Source organism: Pavona decussata, unplaced genomic scaffold, assembly GCF_977016875.1.
Source record: "Pavona decussata unplaced genomic scaffold, jaPavDecu1.1 SCAFFOLD_485, whole genome shotgun sequence".
Taxonomy (NCBI): Eukaryota; Metazoa; Cnidaria; class Anthozoa; order Scleractinia; family Agariciidae; genus Pavona; species Pavona decussata.
Window position 1 is genome coordinate 1 of NW_028145818.1, and position 17,870 is coordinate 17,870.

The following is a 17,870-nucleotide window of genomic DNA, read 5'->3' on the forward strand; positions in this document are numbered from 1 at the left end:
AATTGATGACGCGGAAATTAACGCAAATTTTTCGAAAATTCGTGTTAATTTCCCATTATTTGAGGAGCACGATGAAGCATGATCGTTTTAACAGTTGTATGCTGCTACCATAAGATATTGACAAAATAAATTCAAGCGAAAATTAGCAAAGGAAGGGGAATTTTGGCCATTTGCCTGACTAATGACGCCATCACTATTCAATCATTAAATACATGAGGTGAAACCGTGATGGGACTCAGTCAATGACCTTTATTACATTTAAGGCCAAAAGTTATTACACTTAGGACCTTTATTACATTTAGGGCCGAAAGTTATTACACTTAGGACCTTTATTACATTTAGGGACATTTATTACATTTGAGGCCTCAACAGACGTTCGCGTTAATTTCCTTCATTTTGAAATTCAAGTCCTTTTTTCGCGTTAATTTCCTTTATTATTATGTATTTTTTTCCTTAAGGTAATAGCGACCTTGTTGCGCTATGCACAAGAGCACGAGAAGTTAATGGTTATCAGACCATTCGCGAACGCTTCTTATCACTTCATTTTTTTTTTCAAATTAATACCTTTTGCAAATAGTGTTTGTGTTTAAACAGTCAGACTTTTAAGTTGGATTAGATTGTAGTGTTTGGAAGCTTATTTTTGCAGACTATTCTGTGACTCGTTTATCAAAAATAGTACTGAAGCTTATATGGAAAATCACTAATAAACTGTTTTACTAACTTTCTTACTTTGATTTTGTAGCAGGGATATTACTTTCAATGACTTCTCATGATCCGCCTAATTCCACGATTTTCCAGGCTTATAAAATTACATTCTCAAATTCCACAAGCGATTTTTCTATGACCTTACGAACCCTGCTTTGAAGGAAAACTATAGAAATGAAGTCAAAAACACTTTTTTGATGTAAAAATTTTAGCCACAAACGGAAAGACTCGACAGAAACAATTAAAGACATAAAACAGACTTGACCTCAAGCTAACAGGCCATTGAAGCGAGGAACAGTTTACAGTCGGGTTCCCGTGTGACACTTTTCGCATCCATTCGTTGTGTACTCAAAGAGATCTCAAGGTGAAACCTCTAAATTAAAAAGGCCTTAATTAAAATTTACTATTTCTGTTGTTACTGCCTAACTAGTGTTGCTGTTGGCCCCAGCAGAATAGAATGTGCAGATTAAAATGGCATATGTGACACTTGTTGTAAGGCTTTTATTTCAGTGGGTTCTGAGTATTCAAGGTAAAATGTAATGGGGATCCCCTAGACACATTTTGGCCTTCTTACTTTTGTATAATAAATGCAGTTAAATCTTACATATTTATCACTGTGATTTCATGTGGAGCAGAACATATATTACATGCGAGACCTTTATTACATTCAGGGGCGAAAGTTATTACACTTAGGACCTTTATTACATTTAGGGCCGAAAGTTATTACACTTAGGACCTTTATTACATTTAGGGACATTTATTACATTTGAGGCCTCAACATTGTTCCTGTTAATACAGTACTAAATGGAAGAACCAGTACCTGAACGTTGAAGCAGGTAAAGAGAATGAGCAAACGTTGGCAAATTTGAGTCCAGCCGAGAAAGCTACGAGCAAAGATGAAGTCGAAATTGAGAAGTTTTTTCAAGCGCAAAAATCCAAAAACACTCAATACAAGACTAAGAGCGACTTAAACGTATGGAAGAAATTTTGAGAGTCAGTGAAAGAGTCTAGAGCAATTGAAAACATACCTGCCAATGAGCTCGAGCTTCTTTTGTCTAAATTTTTTTTCTCCGTTCGTAAACAAGATGGCACCGAGTACATTGAGCGGCTTCCAGCGAAGTTTTCAACGCCACTTGCATGAAGAAGGAAGTCTAATCAACATTCTTAAGGATAACGAGTTCTCCAAGTCCAGAGAGGTTCTTGCTGCCAAACGAAAGAACCTGGTTCGCCAAGGAAAAGGAAACCGTCCAAATGCCACAAGAGAGCTAACTGAAGCTGACGAAGATGCATGCACTTTTTTGCAAATGGCCAGTTCGGTGTTCAGGATCCTAAATCATTACAAAGGGCTTTGTGGTGGTTTCTTTCCCTCCATTTCGGCTGGAGGGCTTGAGATGAGAGCCGTAAGCTGTGTTGGGGTGATGTAGGCTAGGCCAATGATCCAGAAACCGATTCTGAATGCCTTGTGTGGAAGTCAGAAAGAGGCAGCAAAACACGCACTGGACAAGATGGTGGCTTTCAAAGAGCCTTTGAACCGAAACCGTATGCAAGCAAAAACAAGTCAAGATGCCCAGTTGAATTTTACAAAGCGTTTCAAAGCCATCGTTCCGAAGCCATGTTAGATCCAGATGCTCCTTTTTATCTCGCCATAAATCACCGACGAAAACCAAGTGAGAAAGTATGGTATCTGGATAGGCCCCTCGGAAAGAATGAAATTGGCAAGTTCCTCAAAGACGCCTTTGCTTCAGCCAAACTCGATGAAACAAACAAGAAGAAGGTTTCTAATCACTCCGTTAGGAAGACCAGTGTTGGACGACTCCTCGAAGCAGACATTCAGCCAAAGGTCGTTGCACAGCTAAGCGGTCATAAAAATTTGAAAAGCCTCTACAGCTACCATTCAGCATCTCTCAAGGGACAGCGAGAAATGTCTACTGTCCTGAATCGTGGACCAGATACATCCGCTCAGTTCGAAGAAAACCAAGTCAGTGCCTCCACTAAGACTCAGCAAAATGTCTTCACAGTCCAACAAATCCAACCTCAGGCAATGTTTGCCGGAGCACATATTGACAAGTTTGAAGGCTCCACATTTAACATTAACGTTTTACTGTGGTGATCAGTCAAAGATCGCAAGGCTAAATGAGAACTGATCGCTGAGCGATCGCGGCACAAAGAGGCATTAAAATTTGTTGCACTTTTGGTCGCATTTTAGAAAATTTTCATTGAGCCTGTAGGAAAACAACGGTAATTTTGTCTTCATTCATTGACGAAGTTTGTACAAAGCTGTACTTTGAACAGTTATTTTTGTCCCGTTTGGACTGGAGACTAGTGACAGAAGTAAGCCAGCTAAATGCTTGAGCCCGCGCAGGGGAACAAATACACTTTTTTCCTTTTAATCTCCTGTTTGGCCATATAATAAACATCTTATTGACCGAGCTAGGTCGGTCTGTATGGGAGAATCTTGACCTCAGTCGCTGGTACAGACCTCACTGCGTTCGGTCTGTACTGGCGACCTCGGTCAAGATTCTCCCATACAGACCTCCTGCTCGGTTAATAAGAACTAAATACGACGCACTATGTTTTGTTAATCGCTACAAGTTATATGCGTGCACTATATTTTAGGTATCACTTCATATTATACAACGCACTATGTTTTCTTAATCGCTACAAACTATATGCGCGTACTATAGTTTAGTAATTGCTTCATATTATAAGATGCGCTCTGTTTTCTTAATAGCTACAAATTATATGCGCGTACTATATTTTAGGTATCACTTAATATTATACGACGCACTATGTTTTGTTAACCGCTACAAGTTATATGCGTGCACTATATTTTAGGTATCACTTCATATTATAAAACGCACTATGTTTTTTTAATCGCTACAAATTATATGCACGTACTATAGTTTAGTAATTGCTTCATATTATAGGACGCACTATGTTTTCTTAATTGCTTCAAATTATATGCGCGCACTATAGTTTAGTTATCGCTTCATATTATACGACGCACTTTGTTTTCTTAATTGCTGCAAATTATATGCGCGTACTATATTTTAGGTATCAATTCATATTATACGACGCACAATGTTTTCTTAATTACTTCAAATTATATGCGTGCACTATAGTTTAGTTATCGCTTCATATTATACGACGCACTTTGTTTGCTTAACCGTTACAAATTATGTGCGTGTACTATATTTTAGGTATCACTCAATATTATACGACGCACTAGGGTTTTCCGATTTAGCGGAAGTTCGCGGAAGTTCGATCTATTTTTCCGAATAGCGAAAATTGACTAATCGAAAAGTCATTACCATGTACTAAAGAAACTCGCCGGTTACGATGAAGTCATGAGCACTCTCACCTTATAGCACTTAAATTAACACCGAATGAATGTTTATTATCTATCCTGAATATTTTTCTCGTGCAACAGCAAGTTTGTGATTATCGGATACTCGTTCGGTTGATAACAGAGACTATGAAGTTTTTGTCAGTGAATGTGTTTATTTTCGTACAAGTACAATCATTAAAAGCTAACATTCTTTTAACCCAGATGTGATACATGTTCACTACCTGGGTGAAAACTTCCTGCGCATTCTACAGTCTGTTCTACAGGCGCCTTAGCCGGTGTATGATTAATTTTCTCCTGTTTGATAGGAAACCACAAGTGCAAACGACAAAAGGCAAAAAAGAACGCTTGTGCCTAAATATTGAATTGATAGATGCATAGACTTTCTGAAATCCAATTGAGTGTTCAATTTGAATTCTCAATGAGCGGAGAGCCCTATTTGCCTGCAACTGTCTTCTATTTCGCGCAATCCGTCTGGGAACTATCAGAGGCACCCTCGCAGCGTAACCTCCGTCGGCAAGAAGCCGTGCTCTACGGGGTAAACCTCTAGCTCTGCCACGTCCAATCTGAGGAAGGCTCCGGTAACATTGGGCATCATTCATGTGCCCTGGAAACCTGAAAGGTACAAAAACGGTGGCGATAAGTCACCTATCTGAAAAAAAACAGAACTGTTCAAGGTATGCAGAGCTAGGACTAATACTATACCCTGTAACGAGAAGGACGATAAGGCCATCGGCGTCCACAACTATCTGCGATGAAATTAAGTGGCATCGTTTATCTCCGCGGTAAAATTCAGCTTGAATTGGTCCCTAAGGACGGCGAATCCGGTGAATAGTTCCGTCAATCATACCCACGGCGTTTGGAAAGCTCGGAAATGTGTCTAAAAACTGGTTCCATTGTCGAATCGAGTGCTATTTTATGTATCGATTGTAATTTGTAAACAGAATAGGTACAACGTGGTAAATCTCCTCGGCTACGGTGCTTTTAGAAATGTCGAATACATATGCAAGAACGTGGAACTTTAAGTATTGGCGAAGCCAAATAAACACAAGTAGCACTCTGTTGGGCACATCGAGAATGCAGCGTCGTCTCCTGTCCGTTCGCGGCGTTCGAGGCCATTGTCTTGGTAAAGTTACCTCTCTGTATATTTTTTCAACGACTTCTTCCAACGTTTCAGGTGTCTCGCCCGTCATGTACCAAAATATTACAGGGTTGAGCTGTAAAGCTCGCCACACGTCTCTTCCTCTTGACCTCTCTCCATTGAAATACGAAAACAAGACCATAACAAGGTGAGTATAAGTATTGTGTGCTTCGGGAGCGGAAAGAGCGGTAAGAAGAAGAAGAAACAAGGCATTAACGCTGAAGACCAGAAACACTGGTGGTGGAAGAACGCTAGGCGTTTGATCTTGAGTCACATTTACCAAACAAGAAGCCAAATAAATCGAGGAAACGATAATGGAGTAGGCATTTAAAAGAAATATTGGGGGAGGAGGTGGGGAGTTTTCTTTGGGCATTCCTATTTCTTGGGAAAACAACCGACACAAGTCTGTCCTTTTAGCCAGTCAGCAAAACATGTTTATAACAAGCATCTGTCTCCCCCAGTATCTTAGAATTTCATATTCAAAATGGTTTTATTACGCTGACCAAATCACACTCCATGTTGTAAAAGTATGAGACATTTTTATTAAAAAAAGATGCGTCAAAAGGACGTTCTTACCTTATGTGCTAAAAACAAATGAGAATGTTGTTTGTTCGAAGCAAAACAAATACTTTGTAATTTTTCACACTCTCAACAATAGACATATTTTTCACTCTTTGAAGGAGGGCGGATACCAGACAAACTAGCGAGAAGCAAGGAGATTGCCACCTATATGACAACGACAAATAAAAATTTGAATGTTGTTTATTACAATATTCGTTATATATAAGCCCAAACTTTGTGGTTTTTTGCACTCACAACAATGGACTGGAAGGATAACATATTTTTAAGGGCAGCATTTGGCGGAGAGATTGAGATGCCCGCCAGCCCTAGAACGAGTACCTCTTCAACCTCTTCCAGTACTGACACTTCTAAATCTACACGAAATGGCAAGGCGCTAAGAAAACACTAAGCACCACACAAGAAGTATAGCAAATTGGAAGACCGCTTGATTATCAGAGCAGTTGAACTGAACGGACGGGACTGGAGAGCGGTGTTGGCTTTTTTAAAACGAAACTGGGAAGTCCGTGGAGAGGAAGGAGAGCTTTACCGCGATTGTGATATTGGTGACAGGAGTATACAGGATCGACTACGGAAACGAGCCGCAACCGTTCTAGGCAAGGACAGCAAGGCAAATGATAGGTGAGTACAAGGGAACATTGGAGTTGAAATTTTGGATCACTGGTGTGGACTAGTTTATTTGGGGTTGAAAATCCGTTGGCCGTTAGACTCAAGTCTAGTTTTTGCCTATAGGACGTTTGGGGGTTTAAAATTTGTATTCGTAGGCGCATTTTCTTCGCCATTATACCTGAGTACCCCCTTAGGGTACGAACTATGTTAGTTTACGATGCAAACTCGTTGTCATTAACACGCTAAGGAAAATTTCTTTCTTTTCGTATTTTCCAGGGATGATGAAGCTTCGTGTATAGATGATGAATTTAATACGGTAGATGATATTTTGCAAGGCCCCCAGCTGAAAAACCCTGCTTCAGAAGAGAAGGAATCCACCACAGATATCAACGATGAGATAGACAAAATAGTAACCAAGGTTAACCTGAGGGATACCAAATATCGCCTGGATGCAGCTGAACAGGTTGATGTGGCAAGCGCCGCAGATGTTATGGAGAAGATAAAGAAAAGGGCCAAAAGTGACCGAGAAGAACGTGGTAAAAAAAAAAGGAAGAGGGCAACAATGGTCACCGACAGGATTGACGGCGTACTGGAACAGTTGCCTCAATTTCTGGCCACAGCAAACAGTGCAGCCGAAGCACGTACTAGAGCCCTAGCCAAATGGGAAAAAAAGTTTTGTCTGGCCAGTTCATCAGATTCTGACTGATTTTTTTAAACGTAATAAAAATACGAAATGTAAGTTGAATTCGTGTTTGTGTCACCGATATTATAAAAAAAACTGATTCAAGGTCATGTTCTGTCATAAGAGAATAAATAAAATATTGAGTGGCTGCAAAAATGTAGTCTCAGTGGATAGTAAATCAAAATGCATGCTTTTATAATTTTAAAAGAGTTTGACGGGAATCTTACGTTGCGAACGGTTATTTAGAGTAAATGGCAAGATTTCCGCACAGCCCCATACATTAATTATGCATACAGTCTTTGTTCAAAGGAAACAATAGGGATAACAATAGTGCGCCGTTGGGATTACTTCGCTTTGTTCCTCTTAGTTTTATATTTTCTTTTTAAGTCTATATGGGCTTTGCCGAAATCTTCGAATTTTAGGGAAAAAATACGGAAAATCTAAGCAAAATTTGACGATTTTAGCAATTTTTACGCATTTTAATTTGTCCACGTTTTAAAAATGTTTAGAATTGAGTGACATGTTTTCGCATGGGCCGTAAAAAGAACGGCATATTAACCAGTGGTTTTTAATTGCGACTGCCGTAAACTATCAAAAATAAAGTATTTCGTTACCTTTCTTTTTGTTTTACGTTCTATTTTTGCTGTTGTCGTTCCTAAGATAAAGCTAGAGGTTCTCGCTTCCATAGACGTGCGGGCTTCATGTGTTACGGTATCTGATATTTCGTATTCCTCCGGCGAATCTCGAAGTGCGCGTAGAGCACTGCAATGCTTTGTCAGTCCTGATGAACTTCGTAAAGGTTGGCATCTTACAATATACGCCAATATTGCTCGTCTTTAGGGCTTTCTTGTACCCAACTGGCGGACATTTCACGGACGACGCGTTTAAATTGTGTTCGTTGTACTATTCTGTTCACCATTCGTAATCCGCAAGGATATTAGGCGACTTTAAAAGGCGATTAAAGGCTTGGCACGATGGGCGAGGGTCAGTCAAATTACAGACGCAGTAGCATGGCATTGACGTAGGGGAAGCGATGGACGAAACATCAAAGAACACAAAAATAATAAGACGACGATTCGGAGCATAAGCAATAACTAAAAAAAGTGACGTCGGCGAAGACTCGTTAATGCTCTGCAACTCACTATAACATGGTTGCATGGGGCTATGACTAGGAGAAAGACCCAAACCGAGACTGGCCAATCAAGGGGCGAAAATGGCGCATTTTTCCGTGAGAATTGCAAGGCAAGTGCAACGCACAGGAAAAATTTGCCTTTGTATTATTATGTAGATTTTTAATGGCTTTCAAAAAACAAAATATATTTATTGAGGGGTAATTTCCGACAAATTCCTCGTAGTCTAGTGGTAAAGCAGATGGACAGTGAATCCAACGCTTACGGTACAGCTTCAGTTCAAGGCACGGTATGGTAGGTAGACCGAAAAAAAGAGAAAAAGAAAAAGAAAAGCGTTAGGGGGTTGGGGTAGAGAAATAAAGAAAATGGGATTGGGAAAATGGAGAGAGAAGTGGAGAAAAAGTCATGACACGACGAAATCCTATTTTATTGACCCAGTAAGTATTAATTGCAATGTATATATGCAAAACACATGGGAATAGCTTATTGTCTTTAAAAACAATAAAGTGCATACATAATTAATACATCAGCATGCATAATTAATGTATGGGGCTGTGCGGAAATTTTTCCGAGTAAATTTTCCCGAGTTAAAGTTTGCTATTAGTCTAACGGTATTGTTGTATATGGCGCAATGATTTGGTCATTTAGCCATTTTAATAAATCATTAACATTTTGACACCGGATGTAATTCCGGGTGGACATAATTTCTGTTACTCTTTTCAGAACAGGCGCAAATTTTCGAGGAATTTTATTGCATCTTTGGAATGTAGAACATCGACAATATTCACTCCGGACGTGTGCATGGTGAACATAAATTTGCAAAAATTAGCAAAGCGTTGAATGTAGTATCGGGGAGTTTTTACTCGTTCTTAGGCTACAATAGTCGTGACAAATCTTGAAACACGGGTGATTTTCCCCTTCCCCAATGTTGATTTGGGTATTGCAGTCATCTCAGTGCTCCAAAATACTCTTGGCTCAACATTGGGGAAGAAGAGGGGCAGATTTGAGTGAGAGCAAAAGTGAGAAGAGTGAATGTAAGAAATTTTTGAAAAAAATTCATGAAGAACAGGCTCTGTTTCAACGATTTGTGACAAGTATTTATGTTATGAGGTCAAAAAAGAATTTTGTCGAGCCGTTGGAGAGATATACAGGAAAGCAGTAAAAGTCAAAATTCATTATTATTTTTCTTGTCACGGTGATATCGATTTTACCTCAAACTGGATTTTGACAAACTCCAGTTCACAGTTACTTAGTGGTGAAAATTTGATAGTGACTGGACAAGGATAAATCACTTTTAATGCGATTGAAAAAATATCGGTATGGCCTCCGAAAAAATGTATTGAATCAGTCCTTAAAACCCCATTGAGCTTGTCCGTCCATTAATTACTTGTCTTCTTTAGCCCCCAACTCTAACGAGCTGGCCACGAAAAATGCCTGCTTAAATCCTGAATTTGTTGGTGAATCGAAACTTTCATTAATTTTGCTTGCAAGAATAAAATATATTTGTGCGCTGCAGTTGGATTCGTGAAGTGAAAGTTACTTACTAGTATCCATTAAACGAATTTCACATAAAGAAATCCGAGAAATTGAATTCAGTTGAATTTGGCAAGTTCCACTTCCGCAGAACTTCCGCTAAATCGGAAAACCCTACTATGTTTTCTTAACCGCTACAAATTATGTGCATGTTTTATATTTCAGGTATCACTTTAAATTATACGACGCACTATGTTTTCTTAATCGCGATAAACTATAAGGACATACTATGTTTTCTTAATCGCTAGAAATTATATGCGCGAACTATGTTTTGTTAATCATAGATATTATACGCATGGACTATGGTTTCCTAATCTCTACAAATTATTTGCGTGCTCTATGTTTTCTTTATCGCTAAAAATGATATGTGCACCCAATGTTGAATTAATTGCTTGAAATTATAGGCGCGCACTGTTTTCTTAATCGCCACAAATTATATGCGCGCACTAGGTTTTTATAATCGTACAAATTATACGCATACACTACGTTTTATAAATCGCCACAAATTATATGTGCACACTATGTTTTCTCAACCGCTTTAAAAATTATATGAGCTAAAAATTATATGTGCGCACAATGTTGAATTAATCGCTTGAAATTATAGGGGCGCACTGTATTCTTAATCGCCACAAATTATATGCACGCACTAGGTTTTCATAATTTAGGCATTTACCGAACGGTAAAATGCGCTTAATGGAACGTGACGTCTTAGGGGTGGTAGGTCACGCAATGTTGTGTCGACCCCAGACAACAATGTATACACGAAAGCCTCATTCATAAATGAATACTCTCTATTCAGTAGGGTAAGGATAAAAGCCTTTCATGGCTAGGAAATTGTACCAATATGTTGCACAATTGTCTAGAAATGAATCTTACCTTTGCTGGGATTGGTTCATGTTTTGTAAAGCCCTATTCATGGCTAGTAGTTTGCCACGTTGTGTCTTTTAGTTTATAGTACATTTTTACGTATTGGTCGAACTTTGAGTCACTGTCTCGCTATAAAAGCGTCAGAACACTATCCCAGGACATTACCCTGGCAGTATTGCACGAACGCAAACACGTTTAAAAATTTTGTTTATCGTTCATCATCATGGTTTGTCCACGTTCTCATCCTCGGCCTGCTACAACCGTCCGAAACGACGACCTTACAAAGCTTTCTGGTGAAGTCCTTCGACTGCGCTTGGAGCAGCTGAATCTACCGATCACGGGAACTCGTCCTCGCCTCATTGAAAGGCTTAGAGCACCAACAACTCCCGCACCAGCACGTCCTAAACGACGCCCTTCTCGTGGTCGAGGAAACAAGAACGTTGCCGCTCCTGTAAGTCATCCTCGAGTGCATACACGTAAACCACGGACCGTAGAAGCGCCCGAACCTACGGCCGAAGGCCAGCTATCGGACAGTGATGAGTACGTTTCAGACGCCGGCTCATCGGTTGGTGAGCTGTTTGAGGAGCGGATGGAGGACTTCGAGCCCGATCAGGCACACGATCGTGATCTCGTATTCACGCCAGCCCAACTCGCCGCCATTCAGGACACCGTCTCGTCCACTGTTCAGGCAGCGTTAAGTTCTTTCCCGAACTGTGAGGCCCCAGCAAGGATGTACCTTGACCAAAGCACGCCCAGTCCGCGTTCGCAAAATGTGGCAACTCCTCTAGACCTAAACCGTCCCATGGACAAATCACTCGAGGACAAAATACTCCGTGATTTCTGTTTACTTCTGCCCGATACGATTTATCGGTCCCAGTCCCCGCCCTGCAGCTGCGCTACGAAGAGTCCTCCCCAGGCTCCCAGGGCTCCCCGCTCACCCTGGTTAAACGGAAAAAGCCAGTCATAGATACCTTTCAAAAGTGGCTCGATGCCTTTACCACCTACATGCTGGTAATCGTCGCCGCATACCCTAACAGATCCTTGGAGCTGATCAAATATCACCAGATCATCAGTCGAGCTGTATCAAAGTTTAAAGGCTTAGCGTGGCTGTCTTATGACGAGCAGTTTAGACGGCGTACCGCATATGATCTTAGCTTCCCCTGGGACAAAATCGATCTTGAACTTTGGACAGTCACCTTCTCTGGTCTGGCTAAGCCGCATTGTTCTGTGTGCTCTAGCCCCTACCACCATAGCGACGACTGTCCCAACCAGGACCCCAGCAGAAAGCCTCGCCGCCCAGCCCTGGTCTGCTTTGACTTCAACAATCCCTCTGGCTGTCAGCGTCAGTCCTGCTACTTCCCACATAACTGCCGCCGGTGTGGTTGCAACACACACGCGGCCTTCAACTGCCGCAGTTCCAGACAGTCAGCCAGCAGCAGCACCAAGACCGCCAGTCCCAGCGACCGCAGCAAAAAGTAAAGTGTCGCGGCGCCAGCAGAACCAGAGACCCACAGTGTCCACTCCCTTAAATGTAGATAACTTAGTACTAGAATTAGTTAATTACCCTGACCGCTCTTTTGTTAATAATTTAGTTAATGCCCTCCAGTATGGTGCTCGCATAGGTTACCTTGGCCCTGAACAAACCCGGGTGTCACGCAACTTGCTCTCCGCGTCTCAACATCCAGAGGTTGTCTCAGCAAACCTTAACAAGGAAATGCAGTTGGGTAGAGTCGCGGGCCCCTTCCCTTCCCCACCACTCCCGGATTTCCAGTGTCATCCCATAGGCGTGGTCCCCAAGAAACACTCCTCAGAATGGCGAACCATCTATCACCTCTCTTATCCTGGGGGTGACAGCATAAACGATCACATTCCAAAAGACCCCTATTCCCTTCAGTATGTACGGGTGGACGATGCTGTTCAAATTTTGTGCTCCTTGGGCCCTGGAGCATTCATGGCCAAGACAGATCTCAAATCCGTCTTTCGCCTTATGCCAATTCACCCTGACGACTGGAACCTTCTGGGTATTTACTGGCAATCCCACTACTACGTAGATCTTTACTTCCCATTTGGGCTCCGTAGTGCTCCCTTTTTATTTAATCAGATTTCTGATGTCTTGGAATGGATCCTAAAGCATAACTATGGTTTGAGACACGTAATTCACATCTTGGATGACTTTTTTATAGCTGAACCCACGAAATTAGCTTGCTTGGGGAGCTTCAGTACCCTCCTAAAGGTATTTATGTCCCTCCGGGTCCCCACGGTAGCATCAAAGACCCTGGGCCTCTCTCAGGTTCTAGAATTCATGGGTATTGTGCTTGATAGTAATCGCATGGAGGCACGCTTACCGGACGATAAATTGACCAGAATAAGACAGCTCCTTGATTCTTTCGCCAATCGCCGCTCAGCCCGGTTGGTGGAGCTCCAATCCCTTATAGGTACCCTGCAGTTCGCTTGTAAAGTTGTTGTCCCAGGAAGGACTTTCCTACAACGCATGATTAATCTTACTAGAAGGGCTTTCAGCCGTTTTCACCATATCCGCCTAAACAAGGAATTTTTTCGGGATATCACCATGTGGAAAGCTTTTCTCGCTAAATTGAATGGGCGCTCCTTTTTCATAGACTCTTTTTTAACTTCTACCCCTGACCTCGAATTGTACACCGATGCTGCCAGCACCATCGGGTTTGGGGGGTATTTTAATGGTAAATGGTTCCCCCCCTCACATGCTCATTGACAAACGCAAGGGGTTTAGTATCGAAGGGCAGGAACTCTTTCCTATTGTACTTGCCTGTGCCCTCTGGTACCCCCATTTTCGGGGAAACGCCTTCAGTTTTGGTGCGATAATGAGAGCGTTGTCGCCATCATAAACTCGGGTCATTCCAAAGCTCCCAGAATAATGGACTTAGTTCGTTTCTTAGTTTTAATTTCCATGAAACAAAATTTCTTGGTGCGGGCCTGTCACGTCCCGGGAGCCTCCAACGAAATCGCTGATGCCCTCTCCCGTTTTCAGGTCAGCCGCTTCCGGGAACTCGCTCCCGATGCCGACCAGAGCCCCTGTTCCATCCCGCCTTCCTTCATGACCCTCTGAAGGATGAAGTTTTGATGTACGCTAACTGGGCCTTATCAGTGAACACCAACCGAACATATAGCTCTGGGGAAAAGCGGTTTCTTCAGTTTTGCCTCATGAACAGGCTTACAACACCAGAAGGCGCTATTCTTCCCGCATCCGAAGGGACCCCTGTTTATTTTGCATTCTTCCTAGCTCGTACAGTTCGTCACAGTACAATTAAAATCTACTTAGCAGCAGTTCGTAATCTTCATATTATTTCAGGGTATGAGGACCCCCTAAGAGAGCGTCTTCTTCTCCAAAAGATTCTCCGGGGTATTCTCCGTTACCAGGGTTCCCCTCGCATCCGCCGTCAGCCGGTTACCCCCTGCGTCCTGTTAGCTATTCGCACCATCCTTGACAAGTGGTTAGGTCCCAGGGATTTTTCCATGATCTGGGCTGCCTTTACTCTCGCCTTTTTTGCCTTTCTTCGTTGCAGTGAGTTTACCTATCCGGGGGTACATAAATTTAGCTTTAAATTTAACCTTACATTAGATTGCATTACTTTTCTTCCATGTCTGGCCCGCCCGCAGCGCATACTTGTCACGCTCAAGTCCTCAAGGACTGACATTTTTAGGGAAGAGCACTCACTGGTTATTGCCCGGTGTGCTTCCTTACTATGTCCTGTCTCAGCCATGCAACAGTATTTTATCTTGGCCCGGCGACAACCGAGACCCCTGTTCTATTTTCGGTCAGGCCAGCTACTCACTAGGTCCTTCGTCATGCAATTGCTTCGGGACTCCGCCCGCAGCGCGGTGCTCCCTTACAAAAGTCTCAAGGGTCATTGTTTTCGCATAGGCGCAGCATCCGCCGCTGCCGCTGCAGGCTTACCAGATTGGTTAATTAAAGTATTGGGGCACTGGTCCTCAGACTGTTACCAGATTTATATCTGCTCTCCCGAATCAGTGCTTCTTTCTGCGGTCCCGCAAATGGCCCGTGTTTCGGGCAACTTTCAATACTCATGCATCTGTGGCGGTTAAGTCTGCGTTGCGACTTCCCTCAAGCTCTTGGCATTGCTCGTATCTTGCGATCTCATACCTTTGCCTTTATCTTGTCCGATCCAGCCCGTATGGTTCTGGGGAGATAAGAAAGGCTCTGCCAATACTCTTGTCCTACCCCACGTTAGTGGGGAGGTAAGTGAGGCTTACGTTTGTTTTGCGCACATAACCCGAAGTCGTATTAACCTGCCACGGGGATGTGTCCCTCAATTACGCCACCTTGTTGTCTGTTTACTTTGTCTCAATACTATTATCTAGCTGCATGCTTTCTTAAACAATAATAATTTAAAGTATATGCGGAATAGTGACATTAATAAGGCTTTTACCGAACGGTAAAATGCGCTTAATGGAACGTGACGTCTTAGGGGTGGTAGGTCACGCAATGTTGTGTCGACCCCAGACAACAATGTATTCACGAAAGCCTCATTCATAAATGAATACTCTCTATTCAGTAGGGTAAGGATAAAAGCCTTTCATGGCTAGGAAATTGTACCAATATGTTGCACAATTGTCTAGAAATGAATCTTACCTTTGCTGGGATTGGTTTATGTTTTGTAAAGCCCTATTCATGGCTAGTAGTTTGCCACGTTGTGTCTTTTAGTTTATAGTACATTTTTACCTATTGGTCGAACTTTGAGTCACTGTCGCGCTATAAAAGCGTCAGAACACTATCCCAGGGCATTATCCTGGCAGTATTGCACGAACGCAAACACGTTAAAAAATTTTGTTTACCCACCCTCCCTCCCTTTGGAGGAGGATTGTTATATATTCATTAAACTTGGGGTCACTCCTTGTGGTTCGGTTAAGTCTGCGTTGCGACTTCCCTCAAGCTCTTGGCATTGCTCGTATCTTGCCATCTCATACCTTTGCCTTTATCTTGTCCGATCCAGCCCGTATGGTGCTAGGGAGATAAGAAAGGCTCGGCCAATACTCTTGTCCTACCCCACGTTAGTGGGGAGGTAAGTGAGGCTTACGTTTGTTTTGCGCACATAACCCGAAGTCGTATTAACCTGCCACGGGGATGTGTCCCCCAATTACGCCACCTCGGTTGTCTGTTTACTTTGTCTCAATACTGTTATCTAGCTGCATGCTTTCTTAAACAATAATAATTTAAAGTATATGCGGAATAGTGACATTAACGTACAAATTATATGCATACACTACGTTTTATAAATCGCTACAAATTATATGTGCGCACTATGTTTTCTTAACCGCTTTAAAAATTATATGCGCTAAAAATTATATGTGCCCACAATGTTGAATTAATCGCTTGAAATTATAGGCGCGCACTGTTTTCTTAATCGCCACAAATTATATGCACGCACTAGGTTTTCATAATCGTACAAATTATATGTATACACTACGTTTTATAAATCGCTACAAATTATGTGCGCGCACTATGTTTTCTTAATCGCTACAAATAATATGCGCGTGCTATGTTTTCTTTATCGCTTTATATTATACGCGTGCACTATGTTTTCTTTTTTCGCTTTATATTCTACGTGCTCACTATGTCTTTGTAATCGCTACAAATTATATGCGCGCACTTTGTTTTCTTTATCGCTACAAATTATACGCATGCACTGTTTTATAAAATATTTGAGATAGTACGCGCGCTCTCATTGGTCGATAGATATGTTTAGATGAGAGTATGTAAACACGGTTGTGACGTCACACTTTCTGTTTCTCCCGGCATAATTTCAAAACATTTCAAAGCTTTCGCAAGACTCGCAAAGTAATTTCAAGTACGGAAAAATGGGAGCTGGGAGAATTCTCGAAAGTTATGTAAACTTTCGACTGCGTCTTTGGTTTGCATAACTGTCTCGAATTCTCCCAACCCCCCTCGTGTTTAGATGAGGCTATGTAAACACGGAAAAAGTCCGCTATTGCTTTTATAAAATATTTCTAAAAAGAATAATTCGATAAATGAAGTGAAATGTTGTTTATTTATTTCTCGATTGAAATAGATGTTCTCAATACACGCTCTGGACAATCAAATTATAAGCGTGTACTATGTTTTCTTAGTGGCTACAAATTATATGCACGCACTATGTTTTCTTCAACGCTACAAGTTATACGCTTCACTATGTATGAAAATTGATGATGAAATTGTAGCTAGCCCCCGAGAGAAGCAAAAGAGAGGCAGCGATGCAGCAGAAGTTGACCTTGATGAATATTACGACCCGGAACTCAAGGAACCAGCTGTTAAGACAGTAGCACAGGCAGTCGGGCTTGCAGAGCAGTTGAAATACTTTTCTCAGTACTACGGACATGAAGAACTTTCTTGCACACTGAGTAAAGTCAACGACACGCTAAATTATATCAAGAAAACATCAGAAAACAATAACCGATTTTTTTTTCTTCTTGAAATCCATATTGGTACGTTAATAGCTTTTCCTACAAGGAAACTTAGATAAAAGTATACTGCATCTCCCTTAAAGTACACCAGGGACATTTTGTGGGCATTTTGTCGTATTTGTTGCCTTTTCTGTTTATCGTGATTGCTCCGTCGTGTTACTCGTTATTACTTATAAAACGTAAATTGACTGATTATTTGCACATAAAAATGAAACCTCGTTCCCAGGGTCTCTCATCTTCCCACCCCCCTGGAGCGACAGAGAAGAGACCCGTCTCTTCTCTCTCGCTCCAGGGGGCGGGAAGATGAGAGACCCTGGGAACGAGGTTGATAAAAATGCTATTTATTGACTTCCGGGGGAGTTTTAAGGAAACCTGTGTACAGCAGTCACCCTGTATATAACGGTCACCTGGCCATTTCCCAAGGGTGACCGTTATATACAGGTTTGACTGTGCTATGTTTCATTAACGCTAAAAATTATATGCACGTGCAATGTTCCTTATCGCTAGAAATTATATCAACTCGCTGTTTCTTTATCGCTAAAAATTATGTGCACTTGCTGTTCTTTATAACACCCATTTTGAAATCACTGGTGAACCTTGCAATCTGATTGGGTCTCAACAGTGCGATTTATTCCCAAATTGCACCAATTTTTTGCTCTAAATCGCACCTTTTTTTAGCCCATCAAACTGGAAATGAAGTAACAAAAATAGAACATTAAAATTATACGTGCACACTTTTTTATCGCTAAAACATTATATGCACATGCTATGTTCTTTATTGCTAAAAATTATAAGCGTGCTATGTTTGTTTATCGCTAA

At 41.6% G+C, this 17,870-nt stretch overlaps 1 protein-coding gene and 1 pseudogene across 1 annotated transcript; both read left to right on the top strand.

Annotated features, from left to right (window-relative positions):
- Window positions 1-1,790: 1,790 nt before the first annotated feature.
- Window positions 1,791-8,576, top strand: LOC146450163 (uncharacterized). Its single transcript, XM_085100671.1, has 3 exons — window positions 1,791-2,105; window positions 6,178-6,392; window positions 6,657-8,576. Exons 1-3 carry the CDS (start codon window positions 1,791-1,793, stop codon window positions 7,084-7,086), a joined length of 960 nt encoding a protein of 319 aa, XP_084956797.1. The 3' UTR covers window positions 7,087-8,576.
- Window positions 8,577-10,419: 1,843 nt separating this feature from the next.
- LOC146450164 (uncharacterized) lies at window positions 10,420-12,486 on the top strand (annotated as a pseudogene).
- The last annotated feature ends 5,384 nt before the right edge of the window (window positions 12,487-17,870 follow it).

Excerpts from the sequence above, each read along its gene's own strand:
- LOC146450163 (XM_085100671.1), top strand. The coding sequence starts at position 1,791 with ATGGCACCGAGTACATTGAGCGGCTTCCAGCGAAGTTTTCAACGCCAC. Across the intron at positions 2,106-6,177 it reads GAGGGCTTGAGATGAGAGCC|TATAGCAAATTGGAAGACCG; the intron begins GTAAGCTGTGTT and ends CCACACAAGAAG. Across the intron at positions 6,393-6,656 it reads GACAGCAAGGCAAATGATAG|GGATGATGAAGCTTCGTGTA; the intron begins GTGAGTACAAGG and ends CGTATTTTCCAG.